The following is an 18,517-nucleotide window of genomic DNA, read 5'->3' as shown; positions in this document are numbered from 1 at the left end:
TTTTTTGGGGTTTGAGATTTTTGGCGTTAACCAAATTCAATAATTAATGGCGTTTGATGGTTTCATCGTATTAACATTTTGACGTTTATGGCGTTTTTCAAATCGTATGCCATTGGAACCCCAGGATGGTCAGGAAATCTATCTGAATGACGTTTTTTCAAGGCGTTTTAAACAAGATGGCCCATTGTTCTATTATTATTTTTTATATACATTTTGGCGTTTGTGGTAACTTGGCGTTTTACAATTGTAAGATTATATCACAACCACAGGGAAAAAAATAGAAGCGGAGAAAATAAATTAAAAATCATAATCGGATCTCTCTTCGCAATCTTCACTGTCATCAGTCTCTCTCTTCTTTAATAGTACAAGAATTGTCACCAAATATATGGCGTTTTATGTAAAACTTAACAAACCCATCGGTGTGATCATTTTGCCTGCTCGTCTATTGAAGTGGCTTTTTGTGGATGTTTGGGTACATAGATCTATGACGTGTGGGTGAGTTTTTCGCTTTTTCTTCATCTTGATCTTCATCTTTATAATCATCCCATTCTTCAGTGTCATTGATCTCTTTTCCTCATCCAAGCCTTATTCGAGAATAAAGAACAAAAAATGACATTCGATTGTCATCAGTATCTTTTTCTTGAAGATTTGTCCATCTCATGCAGCAAAATCTTTCTGAGTTACTCCTCTTAGCTAAGAATCCATTCAGTAAAACTTCACGAAGAACAATACTGAATATCCAAGATAGCATATTAGCCATCTTTGATTTTTTTTAATTTTTTGGCGTTTTGCAGTGAGTGGTATTTAGTAGTATTTTGGCGTTTGTTTTTTTGGTTTGATTAAATGGAAGTTGCTGAGAGTTATTATTTTATAGGATTTCTTTTGGCGGCGTAGGTTAGGCAGTGCATTATTATAATAAAGTGTTCGTCGTTTCAGTTACTGTTTGTAATTATTGTTTTTGATAAGCTTTTTTCTCTGAAGCCTGTAACACGTCCCGTCTTTCAAGTTTGGCGTTTTAGATTCTAATAGAATAAAATTTCCGTCTCTTCATTTTTACTGTTTTGTAGTTACTGTTTCTAGTTACATTTTCAAGTTTGCTTTTTATTTTTTTTTATTTTTTGGGTTTTTATAATACTTTTTCAAAGTAATTTTATTATAGTTTGGGAGTTTTTGGGGGCGTTTTACGACATGATAGCGTTTAAACAAGCATTTTGGCTGTTTGGCGTTTTTATTATATATGACGTTTTTATTATATAAAAATCAACTGAAAAAGAAATTAAAAAAAGAAGAATATATAAACAATTGATCTTCTAAATCTTCACTGTCACCAGTCTCTTTCTTCTTTTTTTAAGTCATCTTAACTGGCTGGTTCGACTTTCGTATGATTCATTTTGTTTTTTTGTTTTTCAAGTAGTTTTTTTGTGGCTGTTTGGAAGCACAAAGTCTGACATCAGCATCTTTTTCTTGAAGATTTGTCCATCTCATGCAGCAAAATGTTATTGAGTTTAGATCCTTCAGCCAACAATCTTGAATTTTTTCAATGAACGATGTTTGATTTTTTAACTTTTTTGGCGTTTTACCGATAAAAAGAACGCCACCAAATAAAAGCACCTTCAACCTCAAAATTTGATCATGCTAAACTCAATAATGTTTTGTTGTATGAGATGGACAACATTGTTAATCCTCGGTTAAGAAAGATAACTGACAATGTTGTCCACCACATACAGCTAAACTTTATTGACAACAAACCTCAAATAATACTTTGGTATATTTTGGCGTTATAAATTGGATGGAAGTTGAGGATAAGTCAATAAGATTTTAGTTAATGAAATGGACAATTCATCCATCAACCACAGTTTTAATTTGTGAGGCCAACGGTGTATGTTTCAGTCAATCTCAAACATACATGAAATCAATAACTTTCCAGGTTTCTTTTATGAAATGTCTTTGGTCAATTAAATACAAAAACCACATAGTTTTAACCTTAAGATGACAAACTTTCCTAAGTTGTGAATAGAATTTGACAACTACATCCGTTAGAGATCAGGGGCGGATCTACTTAACGGCGAGGGGTTGCCCGGGATACCCCTCAACTTTCTTGGCGAATTATAAATTTATTTCTTTAATCTCCGTTTTATTTATTGGAGATAACTTGAGCAAATGTTAGGATATACCCCTGAATGTAGTGAAAATAAAAAAAGAACTTAAATTTTACGGCCAGAGAAAGAAAAATTTCCGGTTGGAAACTTGCAGTCACTCATCTTAAAAGAACGAAGAAGATGAAGATTTATATTTAATATAATATAATAATATGAGTGTATTGAGACAAGGTAACACTAGTTTCTAAAAGTCAGATATCTTGTCAAACTTCAACTATTTAATTTATATGATTTATTATAAACATTATTTATTTATTTTTTTTACTTTTGATACTTTTTACCTGCATAAAAATTTCCTTGAAAATGATATGTTTCACAAAATGTAATTGGTGGTTCTTAAAAAAAAGCTTATAATGAAAATAATGAAGGAAAAACATTAAAATAGTTCTTTTTTATATATATGATCTAATTATTTTTTTAAATGTAAAGAAATATTATATAAACAAACAAAATATGAAAATTGTATTTGTACGATTTACGGATATACAAATAAGAGTTTTTAAACTCCAGTTATATAAAACTAAAGATAAAAATTTTAGATATGATTCAATTTAAAGCCTATGATTCTAATATTGAAACTTCATATAAAAGTACATGCTTTAAGCCTTTAACAAATATTTGCGGTTCTTTTTATTGTTAAAGATATTTTTGTTTTAAACTAAATATTATTTATCAAACTTCAAGATAACGCATAAAGTTTTATAAAAAAAATATTTGATATCGTTTCCGTGTGTGTGGTACACTCATTAATAATAAAAAATGATAATCAAGATATGTGTTAGAATATAAAATTAAAATTATATTTGGATCCCATAATTGATATCTTTTTTATTTAACCCATGAAATACACGGGTTTGTACACTACTATATATATTAAGGTCAAGGGTTCTTAAATTCTCAGGGATGACCCTATGTAAAAGAAATTTTTAAGGGTTCTTTTTACTAGCCGCACAGGGCCCCTTATAGGCCCTCAAATAATCAGAGATGGGTTTAAGTAAAAATTTTGGGATACTCCTGACTTTTTCTTCTAGTTCCGCCACTGTTAGAGATAATAGCAAAACACTAGCAGGAGTTCAAAAATGCACAAGAATTTGTAAGATACATATTATGTCAACATGTAAATTTCAGCAAAAGTCCCAATATTTATTTTTTATTTTCTGTAGCTCATTTTCAGATAATTGAAGAACTTCTAAGCTCAAAATTTTCTGAAAGTTACATTTTTTCATCAACTTTCCCATTTTGAACAGAAAAGTGTTAAACTACTACATATACATTGTTGGAACCCTAATCTCTTAGACAACAAGACAAGTGTAAGCAGTATGTAATGTAGAATATGATTTAGGGGTAAACATGCGCTATCCCTCAACTTTTTTAGCGAAGTTCATTTTTAGTGTAATTTCTTCTTCGTTTTATATATCGGCTATCTCTGAACAAAAACCTCTTAACCCGCGCTACCCCTCAGCTTTATTTTCTAGATCCGCCTATGAGTGTAAGAAAAGTTTGATCAACATGATATTGAAGACCAACATATAACATAAGCTATGGTAGAAGCCCACAACTTTTGCGGATTAAAAATCAACTTTTCTCACTATCCATGTGGGACAAGGTGTTCATACTACAAAGATGGTGTCTACTACTCTACAATCATATACATATAGCAAGCGGTATATCTAAGGTCTATAATAATGTCTGTAATAAAGATATGTAAACATACATAGAAAGAAATCAAAAAAATAAATAAAGGGTTTGAGAAAAAATTAAAAAAAAAAATAAGGATTTGTGCATTGACCTGCAGCATTGTTGGCAAACCAATATTGTTCACCTAGTTAACCCTCATTAAGGCTCTAGCTATAGATATAGTGTCACGTAGTATCAACACACGTTAAAAGAAAGGCAGGCATCGATCTGTAACAAGTCAAGAAAGAAAGAAAATTGTAACTTTTATTTCAGCAAAACGTCATTCTTCGTAAACCTTGATCAGTTCAACACTAAACCATAGGAAAGAGCATGTTTACATCTCCAAAACATAACATACAACAATACTGAAAATAGTAATATGTTGTTATAAGAACAGAAAAAGAGCTCTTAATTAGCGGCATCAGCCCTTTTCTTGGTGGTATAAGGGTAATACTCCTTGCCCGTATCAACTCTCGTGGTCTGTCCACCAGCATCAATGGCGGCAGAGGTAGCGGCAAGCGCAGCTCCGGCAGAAAGCGCTGTTGAAATGCTCTTGCCTACAAGACAACATGTCATCAGTAAATATAAAAAAACCACTTGCACAAAACATAGAGAGTAAAAACTGCTTGCATTGCAGAGAACTCTGTTTCCAACTCGGAATATTCATACGCTACACAACCTATAGAAAAATCTTTACTGCACTAAAGAGTAAAATGCCATTTTCGTCCCTGAGGTTTGGCCAGTTTTGCGACTTTAGTCCAAAGGTTTGTTTTTCCGCATCTGGATCCAAAAGGTTTGAAATCTGGCCATTTTCATCCGGCTCGTTAGCTCCATCAATTTTTCTTCGTTAAGTCAGGGGTATTTCTATCTGTTTTGTTAACTTAAAAAGGCAATTCCATCTTTTTCACTTTATGTACAAGCATTTAGCATAATGTACAAGTATTCAAAAGACCGAATTGCCTTTTTAAGTTAACAAAAAAGATAATAATACCCCTGACTACTAACAGAGAAAAATGGATGGAGTTGACGAGCCGGATGAAAATGGCAAGATTTCAAACCTTTTGGATCCAGATGCGGAAAAACAAACCTTTGGACAAAAGTCGCAAAACTGGCCAAACCCCAAGGAGGAAACTGGCATTTTACTCTTGCAATAAATGATTATAACATTCTTATTCTAGAAGCCTTGAACAGGCTAAAGAGTTAGGACAGTAAAAGCTGCATAATCCATGGTAACAAAACTTTAATCATCAACTCTGATTGGTGGACAATAGCATCTTCTACCACCGGATATTGTGTGTTTTTATTTGACCCAATCTCGATAGTTGGAGTTTCAAGAAACAAAATACAGTTATTCGGTGAAGTACCAACTACCAAGACCGAGTATCAAGCCATAGCGCATACGGTTCGGAACTTCGATGAGTTATGTATGTGCTTCACGAGTTACATTTCTCTCTCTCTCTAGTCTACCTCCTTTATGGCGTAAAGATATTAGCGCCACATAGTTAGCAATCAATCCAGTCTTTCAACAACATATTGAAGCAACTTGAGATTGACGGTATGGTTCGAGTTCGATCGATGTCTAGAGCCGTTTAGATTGCTATTTTGACCAAGGGTTATCTTCCACTCGATTACACACACTTCAGTTCAAGGAAGCGCCTCATGTACTTTTGGGTCAAAACTGGTCAAAATAAGGGCCCAGAGGAAGCTTCTATGTAAAAACAATCAAAGGCTTGTATGTAAAACAGATTAAAAAAGGCTCAACTTATGATTGTAAATAAAGCTTAATTAGTTTTACATTAAGCAATGCCTCACATACGTAATGTGGCGCCTTGTGCCTCGGCTTTTAGATTTTTTTTTTTTTTTTTTTAGTGCAATTTTTTAACAAAGCCCTCGTATCGAGTCTTCTAACAGCTTGACTGACTTGGCACATGATTTCTCTTTCAAAATTCAAACATTTCTTACTCTTACTCTGTCATATTTAACTTGCAATGCCTATGACTTTTAAAGAAAGCAGTTAAACATTTCAAGCGAGTAGCATTTTTTCTTTTGCTAAAATAAAGCATAATTAACTGCACAACTTTTCAAGACTCGTTTTCGAATTTGTTGGGTCCCTTAAAATGGACCATAGTTCTCTAATAGTCTGGTTAACATAATATGCAGTTAACACAAGCAAATCGCGTATTGTAATGAACTTCCACAAAGTCAAAATAAACACACTTCTTCAACAAACTACGCAGTTAATGCGGTAAAAAAATCGGATATCGGTCAAGAACCGATTATGTAGAATTTATACATATAGCAATTTAACACAAAGAATTCAGTATACTCTCCTACCACTACCAAATTAACCTTTTGCAACTTGCAAAACACTAACAAATGTAGCAAGTAGGAACTAATTAAGACTTTAAACACTAACATTTAACAATCAAGACTTAAAACACTAATAGCAGCAATAAGAAGAGAGACGAATGGTAGAACTAAGAAGAAAGGTACTGATATCGGGAAAATCGGTGATATATTGGTCAAATATCGGTCAATATCGCCGATAACATCGGTACTGATATTTGACATGAGGACCGATAACCAATATATCACCGATATTAACTGCATAGTCAACAAAGACTTTTAGGTGTGTATAATGACCCTTAGTTGTAACATGACCCTTTTATCTAGGCTTATATTGTCCTATAATAAGCATCAAAGATAAGTAAAGTGTAACTGAACTATCAAAGATACCTATTTCCCAGCATTCACTGCTACAAAGAGAATCAAATAAATCACCGTAAACTATCTAGAAAAACATCGAACAGCAGCAACTGTATTAACAAAAAATAACTTGAATTAACAAAAAAAAAAATAAGGTTACCTTTGAAACCAAGAATGGCAGCACCAGCAACGAACCCACCAACTGCTCCATTTACAAAGTCTCTCTTCTGTCTGTAATTCTGTGTCAACTGCTCTACACCAATGTAGACACCACCAATGGCAGCAAAAGTCAACCCATGGTTACCCATCATCTTTAGTGTCCTTATCAAACCAGGCAAAGCAACATTTCTCTCAACACGAGGTACATCCAACCATGTAGCAACTACGGTACCCCAAATGGTCCCAGCAGCCAGACCAGTTGCAGCACCCTTCATAGTTTTCGTCAGTGAGGAATCTTCTTCCTCGAAGTATCTACGATCACTAGCGTCCATAGATCTCTCTACTAACTGAATTAATCACTTAACAGATTAGCGTATAAAGCATTTTGGGGTTTGAACTTTAAAGAGGGGGTTTTACATATATATATCATATAAAGTTTAAATAAAACAGCCAGATACTTAACATTGTATCAGTGACATTTATTTCATACGCAAATTCAGAATCAAATATATTTCATTCGTCAATCCGTCAAAACCTTCGAATTGTATGAAAAAAATTTGCCATGGATTAGCATTTGATACACTACGGATTTACTGAATAATAGAAAAACGGTGATTTGAGTGCAGAAGAAAATAAAGAAACAATTGGGGTCTCTTAAGTAAAGTGAGTCGCGGATCATGAATCAGGCTAGGTTAATAAAAAAGAGGGAAAAACAATGATGGGATCATATAATTGGGACAGTGGCACCACGTTTATTTATCAAGTATAAAAATAAAGATATAAAGTTTACACACACACACACACATATATATATAGGCCAGTTAACGTACAATACGGCTAACGTACATCACGTACGACAGATAATTACGCACGTTCATTTGAAAATCACGCACGTTATAAACTAAAAAACTCAAATCACGCATGTTGGAAAACATTAATCACGCACGTTATACACATAATCACGCACGTTATCGTACGTCATGTACGTTAAGCCGTATTGTATTTTACACTTTTCCTATATATATATAGGTAAAGTGTACTGTACAATATTGCTTATCGTACATTACGTACGCTTCAATCTCAGCCGTCAGATCATCTTCCCGCATTTGAAATCGCATGTTGTTTTTTTTTGTAACATTTTCGCATGTGATAATTTTTGATGAAATCGCATGTTTTTTTAACAATTTCGCATGTGATAATTTCCATAATATAAATTTGCAACAAATTGTTGCATTATGTGTTGTACCCCATGCATGGGGGGTTTTCCAAAAAAAATTGTGATATTTCATTTTTAATCCAAAAGTTTTAATCATTTGTATTTTAACACTTTTAATTTATTTAGTTTTAACCCAAAACTTTTCATCTTTCGTAATTTAACCCGAAACTTTTTTATTTACAACTTTGGTCCCCATACTTTTTATCTTTCGCAAGTTTTTTATTTTACGTTTCGTTCTAAATTTTGCGAGCTAATACGTCAACGTGCGTGTGTGGTTCAACGTTTTTCGTCTATTTTTTCACATTTGACAGGTATGTTGCAATGTGTCTATTTTCCCCCTTTGGCAAGTTCGCTGCAACGGGCGGATCCTACATTGACTTAGTTATTCTTTTCTACGTTATTTTGCGAGTTAACATGTCGCAACGTGCGTGTGTGGTTCAACGTTTTTACGTCTATTTTTTCCATGTAACAAGTTCGTCGCAACGCGTGTGTCCTAAATCGACATAGTTATTTTTTTCATGTTATATGTTTCGGTCTTATATTTCCACATTAACACGCCGCAACTTCAGTGTTAGTGGTCGCTACCAGCGGTGTGGCATTGATGTTATTTGGCATAGTTTTAGGCCCCCGCCGCAACGCGGTGGGTGCTTAATTCTAGTTTTTTTTATGAAATAGCATGTTTTTTTGTAACAATTTCGCATGTGATAATTTTGATGAAATCGCATGTTAAAAAACCAACATGCGAAATTGTTACAAAAAAACAACATGCGATTTTCAATGCGGGAAGATGATCTGACGGCTGAGATTGTAGCGTACGTAATGTACGATAAGGGCATTTGTACGTTAACCTAACCTTATATATATATATATATATATATATATATATATATATATATATATATATATAGGTAAAGAGTAAAATACAAATGCGCTTATCGTACGATACGTACGCGATCATCCCAGCCGTTCGATCAGGTGCAGATTTGGTGCGAATTCAATACATATCGCATGTGAAAAATAGTTAGCATGGGGTAGTGTGAAAAATGGCATGGGGTGTGTAGATGGACAAAATCGCATGTGGAAGATTTGAATATCGCATGTGAAAAAATGGCATGGGGTAATGTGAAAAATGGCATGAGGTCTGTAGAATCGCATGTGGAAGATTGAATATCGCATGTGAAAAAATGGCTAGCATGGGGTAATGTGAAAAATGGCATGGGGTGTGTAGAATCGCATGTGGAAAATTGAATATCGCATGTGAAAAAATGGCTAGCATGGGGTAATGTGAAAAATGGCATGGGGTGTGTAGAATCGCATGTGAAAAATTGAATATCGCATGTGAAAAATGGTTAGCATGGGGTAATGTGAAAAATGGCATGGGGTGTGTAGATGGAGAAAATCGCATGTGGAAGATTGAATTCGCCCAGCTCGTGCAGTTCGCATGGAGGTATTAAATCGCATGGGAGATGAAGATCTGACGGCTAGGGTTATCGCGTACGTAATGTACGATAAGCCCTATTGTACGTTAACCGGCCTCTATATATATATATATATATATATATATATATATATATATATATATATATATATATTATGTATAAAGTTTTACATATGTATCAATGACACTATCTTTATACAAACAAACAGTAACTTCTTACTTCGATCAAATCACTAGAACTAGCATATAAATTCTGTAAGACTAACCCCAATAATCGCTCTCCAAATCATCCTAAGTTATCATTTTTCGAACTTTTGGATAATCAGTCTCATAGACAAATTCAGGATCACATCTGTTTCGTTCATTAAAAACTGCGAATTTTGGTGTTCAAACTTCAAATAGGGAGTTATACACATATATCATATTTCATATAAAGTTTAAACTTTGAACAAAACAGCTAGAAACTTAACATTGTATCAGTGACCCTAGCTTTATACAAACAGTAACATATTTATTCCATCAATTCACTAGAACTGGCATATAGAATTCTGTAACACAATCTCATAAGTTATCATTTTTGAAACTCTACACAACAATGTTGTCACCACAGTAGAAGAATTGGGCCAATTTCTCTAGCAAATCCTGCGTAACCTCATTTTTCAAACTCTGTTATAATCAATCTCATACATGATTTCAGAATCACATCCTTTTCATTAATCACTTCCGTTAAATCTATTTCATTGATTCGTAACAGAAACCCTAACTATAGATCTGCTGAAGATGAAACTAAAACCACTTAATACAAAGCGCAAATCTATTTGATAAATTTATAATGGAAATCCTAGAATATAGATCTAATGGATGAAACTGTACTCACCGGAGTCGGAGGGTCAGCGGTTTTCCGGAGGATCAGAGAGGAAGAGACGAACCGAATATAGGGGGTGTTTGGCTTAGCTTTTATTTTTATAGCTTATGCTTATATTTTATATTTTAAAGTAGCTTATAGCTTATTTTCTATCATTTGATAAAAACTGTTTTTAAGTGTTTGGATTAGCTTATAGCTTATTTTCTATCATTCTTCAAATAAGCTTAAAAACCATGTTCAAATAAGCTTATTCAAATTAGCTTATATAAGCTAATAAGCATAGGTTTAAAAAGCTAAAACAAACACCAAATGAAGCTTATTTTGTAAAAAAAGCTAAAAAAGCTATAAGCTTTGTTAAAAAAGCTAGGCCAAACACCCCCATAGTTGTACTACTGGTTATAAAAACGAACCCTGGTTATGTTAAAACCATAGTTGTAAAATGAAATACTAACCATGGTTATGTAAAACAAGGTTTCCAACTTCGAGTAATCTTCTCCCAACTAATTTTTCCATCCTGAAAATGAAGAGTTGATAAATAGAATTGAAATTTTTAATGTCTCCTTTTGATCATGCGTAATGGGTATTATAAGGGCGTGAAAGGTAGGGGTGTGTAGAAAACCGACTTAACCAAATTAACCGACAACACTAAACCAAATCAAAAACCAGCGGGTTGGTTAATGGTTTTTCTGGAAACCGAAAGTAGCAGGTTGGTTATGATTATCAATGTTTCCATACCCACATAACTGAACCAACATGAAGTAAACATTTGTCGGATTTAGGACTTTTCAATGTTCTTTTTAATATTTGATGTTTTTGATAGAATGTTTTTAGTATTTATGGGTTATATGATATCATTTTGGTTGAATGTCTATGAGAATTTATGGAATATATATTATCACTTTCTTTAAATATTCAGTAATAATCGATATTAATATTATAGATTATATGTATTTTTTAATACTATGTAATATACTAATATTTACAAATATGTAATAACCATTGATTCCATGTTAAAAAAATGAGCTATTTTTACCTAGGCTTAAATTCATAGCTAACCACCCACAACCGACCCGCTATAACCATTAAAATCTATTTACCAAAACCGTCATAACCTATAGGTTATGGTTATGTTTATCCATTAACTGAATTGCGGTTATGGTTATGGTTTTAGACCAAAACTGACACATGCACACCCCTGTTGAAAGGGAAGTGAGAGGCGTTAACCATTACATAATTTCATTAAAGGGGCGCTATGGTGCTAATGTGTCACACCCCCAAAATCCACACGCGGAGTATCACCGCCTGGAGGCGTGAAATGACCAGGATCAAGCCACCAATCATATTGAACAATGTAAGTAGTAAATGTAATTCAACCAACAATATGAAAGGTGTTCAAAACACAAGTATAGTTCAATGTTTAGTGGAAGCATAATTGTAAAACCCATCGTAAGTATAAGTTTGAAATGTCATAAATGTTTAACATGGTATCCACGATCCATGTCCCACAACGACTGCGCCTCCCTGTGCAAGCTCCATGAGTACCTATTGACCTGCAAGGCATGTAACAACGAGTCAACAACAAAGTTGAGCGAGTTCACAGTTGGTTGTTTAGTTATAGTGTTCGTTTTGTGTTGGTGCACTACGTCTGTCGACTACGTCTTATATCGAGTCTAGTGTTGTATAGATTAAACATAGCACGGAATCCTAGAAACAGATGTTAGAATAGGTTTCGCTTTTGTGTCATTGTGCTGGGTTTCGCTCATGTGTCAAATAGGTAGTTCCGCTCATATGTCAGTGATGTAGTTCCGCTTATGCGTACATGTCCGTATAAGCGAAACCTAGTGGACTATATATAGGGGGCCATTCAAGCGAAACCTAAGTAATAGTTGTAGGTGTTGTCTTCTGGTTAGCCACGAAGTGCTGCCGAAGTGCTGTCAGAGTCTGTATACGTTATCAAGATCAATACAACAGCAATTAATAGTGAATCCGGCTGAAATCGCACCAGAACATTAGTTTCCGCCTCTTGTTTTGGATAGGAATTCTTCTGATCGACTCAAACAGGGCCGAAAACGATCCTACAAGTGGTATCAGAGCACAGGAGGAAGAGTTCTTGCCATTTCAGCTGCATTTATTCTGATTTTCTACACTTTCTTCAAAATTACAAAATTTTTCTCGGTAAAATCAGCTCAAATTCACACACAGCACTCGGAATCATGCATTAATAAACCCTTGAAAGTTTCAAATCTAAAATCAATCTAGAACTTAGGATTTTAGAGGTTTCGCTTTTACGGACTCGTGCAAAAGATGACATCATCAGGTGGTTTCGCTCCAAACATCAGCTAGTTTCGTTCCAAGGGACATAGTTGTTTCGCTCTTGTGAACGTATTGACCTAGTTCCGCTTTTGTGACAACTCTGAGGTTCCGCTCACAATACACTTGAGGTTCCGTTCATAGAACACTTGAGGTTCCGCTCATAGAACACTTCAAGGTTCCGCTTTTCTGGACAACAAGCAGGTTTCGCTTTTAGTGACAAGAAGGTTTCACTGCAAGTGACACTTTGGAGGTTTCGCTTATTGTGACAAGAGTAATTTCGCTTTTGTGACCATCAAAACTAGTCTCGCTTTTCTGGCCACTTTGGTATTTCGCTCCAAGGGTCAATCTTTACCTAAGCTTGGAAATTTGTGAACTTTGGACAATCGAACAATGGACAACGAATTCTATAACGCCTTTGCTAGTCCGATTACAATCACGCAGAATGCTTTACTTGAAAACGAAACCTGAAGGTCTCAGAAACCGCCTAAACTCAGGATATTGACGATTATAATGCGTGGTCTGAACGGTTCGTTAATTGGGTTGAAGCTTATCATTTGGATGCGTGGGAACACACTGAGGAACCATATGTTAAACCCACAACAAATGGTGTACAGCAAACAATCAGAGAAATGAGTACAGAAGATAAAAAGAAATATCGAGATGAGAAATTGATGGTGAGTCTACTTCAGCAAGCAATAAAAGAAGATATCTTGATATTGCTTCAGCATGATGGAACTGCTTATTCTATCTGGACAGAATTGGAAGCAAAATTTGTTAGAAGTGATGATATGCTCAAAAAACAAAATGTCTCTCATGAAGAAAGAATTCGATTTATTCCGTGGTTTGAAATCTGAAAACACCAAGCAAATAATTGATAGATATTGTAATTTGGTGAGAAATATGACAAAACTTGGAATTAAGAAAGATACTAACGAATTGATTGAAAAACTTGCAGATGCGCTACCACATGAAACATGGGGAACGTTTCTGATGATGCTGAGATCCAACAAAAAAATTACAAAAATATGACACTGGGAGATTTCATCAAACACCTGGAAGCTCAAGAGATGGAGCAGAGAAAGATCGCCAGGATGAAGAATTATGATGGAGAACAAGACATCAGCTTATACTACAAGAGTGGTGTTACTGGAACGACAAATCATTCTCCAAAAATTGAAACTGCGTTCAGTGTTAAAGACTCTTCTGAAAAGAAATCATCCCAGGGATCAAGCAGCACAAGATTTTCATCATTTGATCCAAACATTTATGCAACAAAGAATGGTAGAAGACTTCAATGCAATATTGTATTAAATCTTGAAAGTGATCAAGATTATTCTGAAGAAGTTGCCAAAAATCAAATGTCTTTGTTGGGAATGGTTCTAGAGTCTTATAGTAGTTTTGTAGCCGGAAAGATCGGAAATCCAATGCTCACGAAAGAGGATTACGATCAAATTGATGCCGAGGAGATGGAATTAATGGACATTAAATGGTGCATGGCTAGCGTGATGAGACGAGCTGAGAAGTTTAAACAGATTACAGGCCGAGATGATTTTCGTGATGCAAATGTTTCAACTTTAGGCTTTGATAAATCTAAAGTTACATGTTTTCGTTGCAGGGAAAAGGGGCATTTCAAGAGGGAGTGCAAAAATCGCGAAGCTACTGGTGCCCAGAATCCTTTTGGAAACGACGATTATCACAAAAAGGCGATTTATCATCAAGTCACACCACCAGCACAGCATCAGGCACAAACTACACACGGGAGAGATGTGATTGACGGGTCAAAAAGAGCATGTCTGGGAAAATATGATAATTTTACTTGGGATAAATATCTTCCATCAAACAGCAAAGTGTGTTTGGCAGAACAAGATGATGAAAAGTTGGCTGAAGGTTTCTGTTGGGACAATTTTTGCCCAGATCAAGAACTCATGGCCAAAGAGATGTCCAAAAACACTTCAAATGTTAATGCTTTCATTGCAAATGCTTACGATTTGAAATGTGCTGAAAAATGCAGGAAAGTCATGGAAGCTACTGAAGCAAGACGGAGAAAGCTTGAAGAAGAGGAAGAAGAGGAAGAGAGATTAAAAGCTGAAGCTGAGAAAAAGAGAAGAGCTGAATTCTTACGATCAAACAGAACAGTCAAAGAGGTTCCTGAATTTGAAGTCAAAATTGATGCTGAACCTATCAAAGTTCCTGAAAAGTGCATGAATTGTGATTCTTTAATCAAGCAGAACAATGAATTGCTGCATAATATTAACAGATTGAAAGAATCCTATGATACAATGAACAGAGAAATCAACAAGTATACTGATTCAAATGGTGAACAAGCTGTGGCAATGAATACACTGAAGATAGCGTACCTGAGACAGCTTGATGATGCCAATTTTCATATAAAGAAATGTACTGATCTGGAGTTGAAGTTAGCAACACAAAAGATAGAAACTGAGAACGTTAAAAAGTTATTAGAAAGTTACTCATGTTCTACTTTTGTTGTTGACAGGATTTATCCGGTTGTGGAGAATCTGAAAACGTTTGAAGAAGAGAAGACGTCCGAAGAAAAGAAATCCGTGACAAAAAATGAAGATAATGTGAAGATTTCTGGTAAGAAACCAAGTGTGGTCTACAATAGATGTCCGTCCCCGGTCGAAAATGGATATTCACCTCGAAATCCAAATTCTGAGAGAGTCGAAAAAGCAATAAACTTAGAATGGGAGTCTGGGCCATCGGATAACTTGCCAGAAAATATTGATGTCACATACACATCATCAGACACTGATCATGAGTCAAAGTTGATAAAAAGTGTGGTTGATCAGGTGTTAGATAAAGATGACATAGAAGAGTAAAAACCGGAGTCCAAATCCAAGTCAAAGTCTGAGTCCGATACGTCAAAGTCAACAGTCAAAAAGGACAAACGGGTTTATGACAAACAATTTTTGCTATCAAAATCTAATTTGAATGATGAATCATTCAAAGTGGCATATACTTTGAAAGATTCTGACAAATTATATTCTGATGATGTTTTTCCAATAAGATGTGTCAGATTTGAAATGATTCAAAAAGTTTTCAAAATTACAGAAATTAATATTTCTGAAATAAAAGATTTAAATCTTATCGGAAAACCTAAACAATACACTTCAAGAGATCAACAAAGAATCAACAAGAAAATGGGTTACTATTGTGGTTATAGTTTCATAAGAAACCAAACCATAATCGTAATTTCAAAAAGAAAGGATTAGGTTTTGTTCCACCGAAAAACTATAAAAATGAAAAAATGTATAAACCAAAAACTATGTTTGTTTCAGGGAAAATGACAGAAGCTGAGAAAGAACAATCATTCAAAAAGCAGACAAATCAGGAATTCCTTGCCAAGAAGCAAGAAGAGTTGAAGAAGAATGTTGTTCAAGAGAATATTGAAAAGAGAACCTGTTTTCAGTGTAAAACTGTTGGTCATGTTGCGAAGAATTGTCCGAAGACATTCAAGCCAAAACAGGAAGTCTCTGGTAAACTGAAAGAGAAGGTTGTTGAGAAAACTGAACTTTCAACCCGAAAGTTTACTGGCTTTAAAAATTCAACTTTTGAAAAAGGAGAATGTTCAAAGAGCGCTTTGAAAAGAAAAGAAAATGTAACAAATCAAAAATGGGTTGTGAAAGGTTCAGGTAACAATTCTGGTGATGAATCTGATTCCACAAAATCAGAGGAGCCACGTGTTGAGAAAAAGGTTGAAAGAAAAGTTCCAACTATGAACGATGAAAATTTTCCACCGTTGCGTGCTGAAAATTTTATGAAGAAAGTTGGAAAAGTTGAAATTTCAAATCAATTTTATTCTGGCAAGAAGAAATTTGATGTTGAAAAAACTTTTAATGGAAATGTGAAACACATTTTTGGCAAAATGGTCAATGGTAAGGCCAAAGGTGTTAAAGAATTTTATGCTGCCAAAAGAGGGATTCACAAGTCTGTTAAAAGTAAAGAGGAAGAAAATGTTGTTACACCCAAGGAAGGTCAGGCTTGGGTGGATATATTTTTCAAAGAGTAAAAACCTGACTTGCCGGAGATCCCAAGTTGGTAATCGTGGATCAGGAATCGGCATCATTCTTTATCATGTTTGTCACACCCTGGCTTTGCGGAAGCGTGGTTAATTTGGTGTGACTTCTTAATACCATAGCTTAACCATAACAAGCTATATGAATTTAAAAACCATGCAAGATCATCCATTAAATTAGGTTTGAAAAGTAAAATACCATAACAATGTCTCAACGGAAACACATCCTAACAACATAAACAGTGTTCAACAGACACAAACATCAACATGACATAAACACAGTTTAAGAACTGTGACTCGTCCAGGAAAAAGTCACATCCCTTAAACTTGGATGACCTCGTAACTAGTGCAGCGGGAAAACGTGCCATACCGTGCCAGATCCTTTAATTCCCTGAAATACATGTAAGTTGAAAAATCAACAATAATGTTGAGCGAGTTCATGTGTAAGTGAGTAAATAAACCTTTGTATGTATAAAACCCTGGTATGTAGCAAATAAGGAAAAAGAGATCACCAATGGTTTGCAAGGCCATTGATATGTGTGAAGTGCAAGTAGGAAGACTCAAACCTAGCAGATTTATGCGTCGGGCACAAAGTCACCACCTGGTCCATTAGGCGGGCTCAGGGGTTGGGCTCGCTACACCCAGATAGATCTACCGCTCCTGTCCCTCGGTCCTACCATGAGGATTAATGGCCTCAAGTTTCCGCCTACCCACTCACATGATCTAAGTAGTAAACCTCCTTACGCTAACCATACCATGTATAAAGTACTTGTAATCAAAGTAACATGTATTTCACCCCCGCAGTTTATAAAACTGAAAACAGTTAAGAGAAAAGGGGGACATGAACTCACAGTGGTGCGTCTCTACCAAGTATATCTCCTGATCAAGCAGCTGTGCGACGACCTACACGTACTAACTCTATTAGACGGACGGCCGTGCCTTAGCTTTATGGTTTAAGTTTTTTTTTTGGGAAATAGTTAGACAACTATTTCGTGTTTACATTCTGTAAATACTTGGTAATTATTTTCCTTCCCAAGGATGGGGGATCTAATACATGTGCGTTCGTAAAATTCGAAATATATTATTAAGTCTCACTTAAAATATACTTTAATCCTTTCTCCAAAATATAAGTATTTTTCTCAAAAATATTATATTTTAATACACATAATTTTCCCAAAATAATACCTTGACAAAAATACGCGTTTGTAAATATTTCCTTAAATGCGTAAGTTACGTTTTATAGATCGAATGGTAATAATAATTACCGGTGTAACTTAAATAATTATCGCGAAGGCGTTTGTATCATTTTGGAATTGTTAACACGGTAATATTATTTTTACCCTAAAAATAATATTTGTATATTTCACAAAATAATCATAAACACATAACAAGTGACGTTATGAAGAAAAATATATCTTCCAAATATATATTTATCACGTTTTATTTTGTGAAAACCTCACCTCCGATATTTTGTAAATAAAGTCGTGGCGAAACTTATATAGAAAAACAAGTCAAAATGTATCTCTAACACTTGTAGAGAAAATATTTCCAAGTGTTAGGTTTTTAGAAAAATTTCGCCAGAGTTTCCCCTGTAACTGGAGGTGGCCACGCTTTCAAGCGTATCATTTTCTTTTATGATTCAATTCAACAATATTTTCATTCAACCAAAACAATGTTCAAAGCAACAAACTAGCCAATAAACATGAAAATCGCAAAAATTACATGAACTTGTAGTTTATCCAAAAATATGAAGTAAATCCCATTACTTTTAGTGGATCTTTATATAAATCATTCCGGTTTCGTAAAAGCCTCGCTTTTAAAGAAATTCCATCTTTACAACTTCTTGTAAAATTTGACAAAACTAGTTCTTTGTCGAAACTTTAGTGTTACACATGTGTTTACACACTTGTGTGTTTTAGAAATTCATTCTTGTTAGTGTAAGATCCGG

At 34.7% G+C, this 18,517-nt stretch overlaps 1 protein-coding gene across 1 annotated transcript; it reads right to left on the bottom strand.

The window, feature by feature from the left end:
- Window positions 1–4,081: 4,081 nt before the first annotated feature.
- Window positions 4,082–10,337, bottom strand: LOC110885176 (outer envelope pore protein 16-3, chloroplastic/mitochondrial). Its single transcript, XM_022132859.2, has 3 exons — window positions 10,233–10,337; window positions 6,703–7,048; window positions 4,082–4,393 (listed from the first exon to the last, which is right to left on the bottom strand). Exons 2-3 carry the CDS (start codon window positions 7,031–7,033, stop codon window positions 4,245–4,247), a joined length of 480 nt encoding a protein of 159 aa, XP_021988551.1. The 5' UTR covers window positions 7,034–7,048; window positions 10,233–10,337; the 3' UTR covers window positions 4,082–4,244.
- Between the last annotated feature and the right edge of the window lie 8,180 nt (window positions 10,338–18,517).

Source organism: Helianthus annuus, chromosome 10 (assembly GCF_002127325.2).
Source record: "Helianthus annuus cultivar XRQ/B chromosome 10, HanXRQr2.0-SUNRISE, whole genome shotgun sequence".
Lineage (NCBI taxonomy): Eukaryota > Viridiplantae > Streptophyta > Magnoliopsida > Asterales > Asteraceae > Helianthus > Helianthus annuus.
Note: the sequence above shows the minus strand (reverse complement) of the source record. Positions and strands in the feature narration are given on the sequence as shown.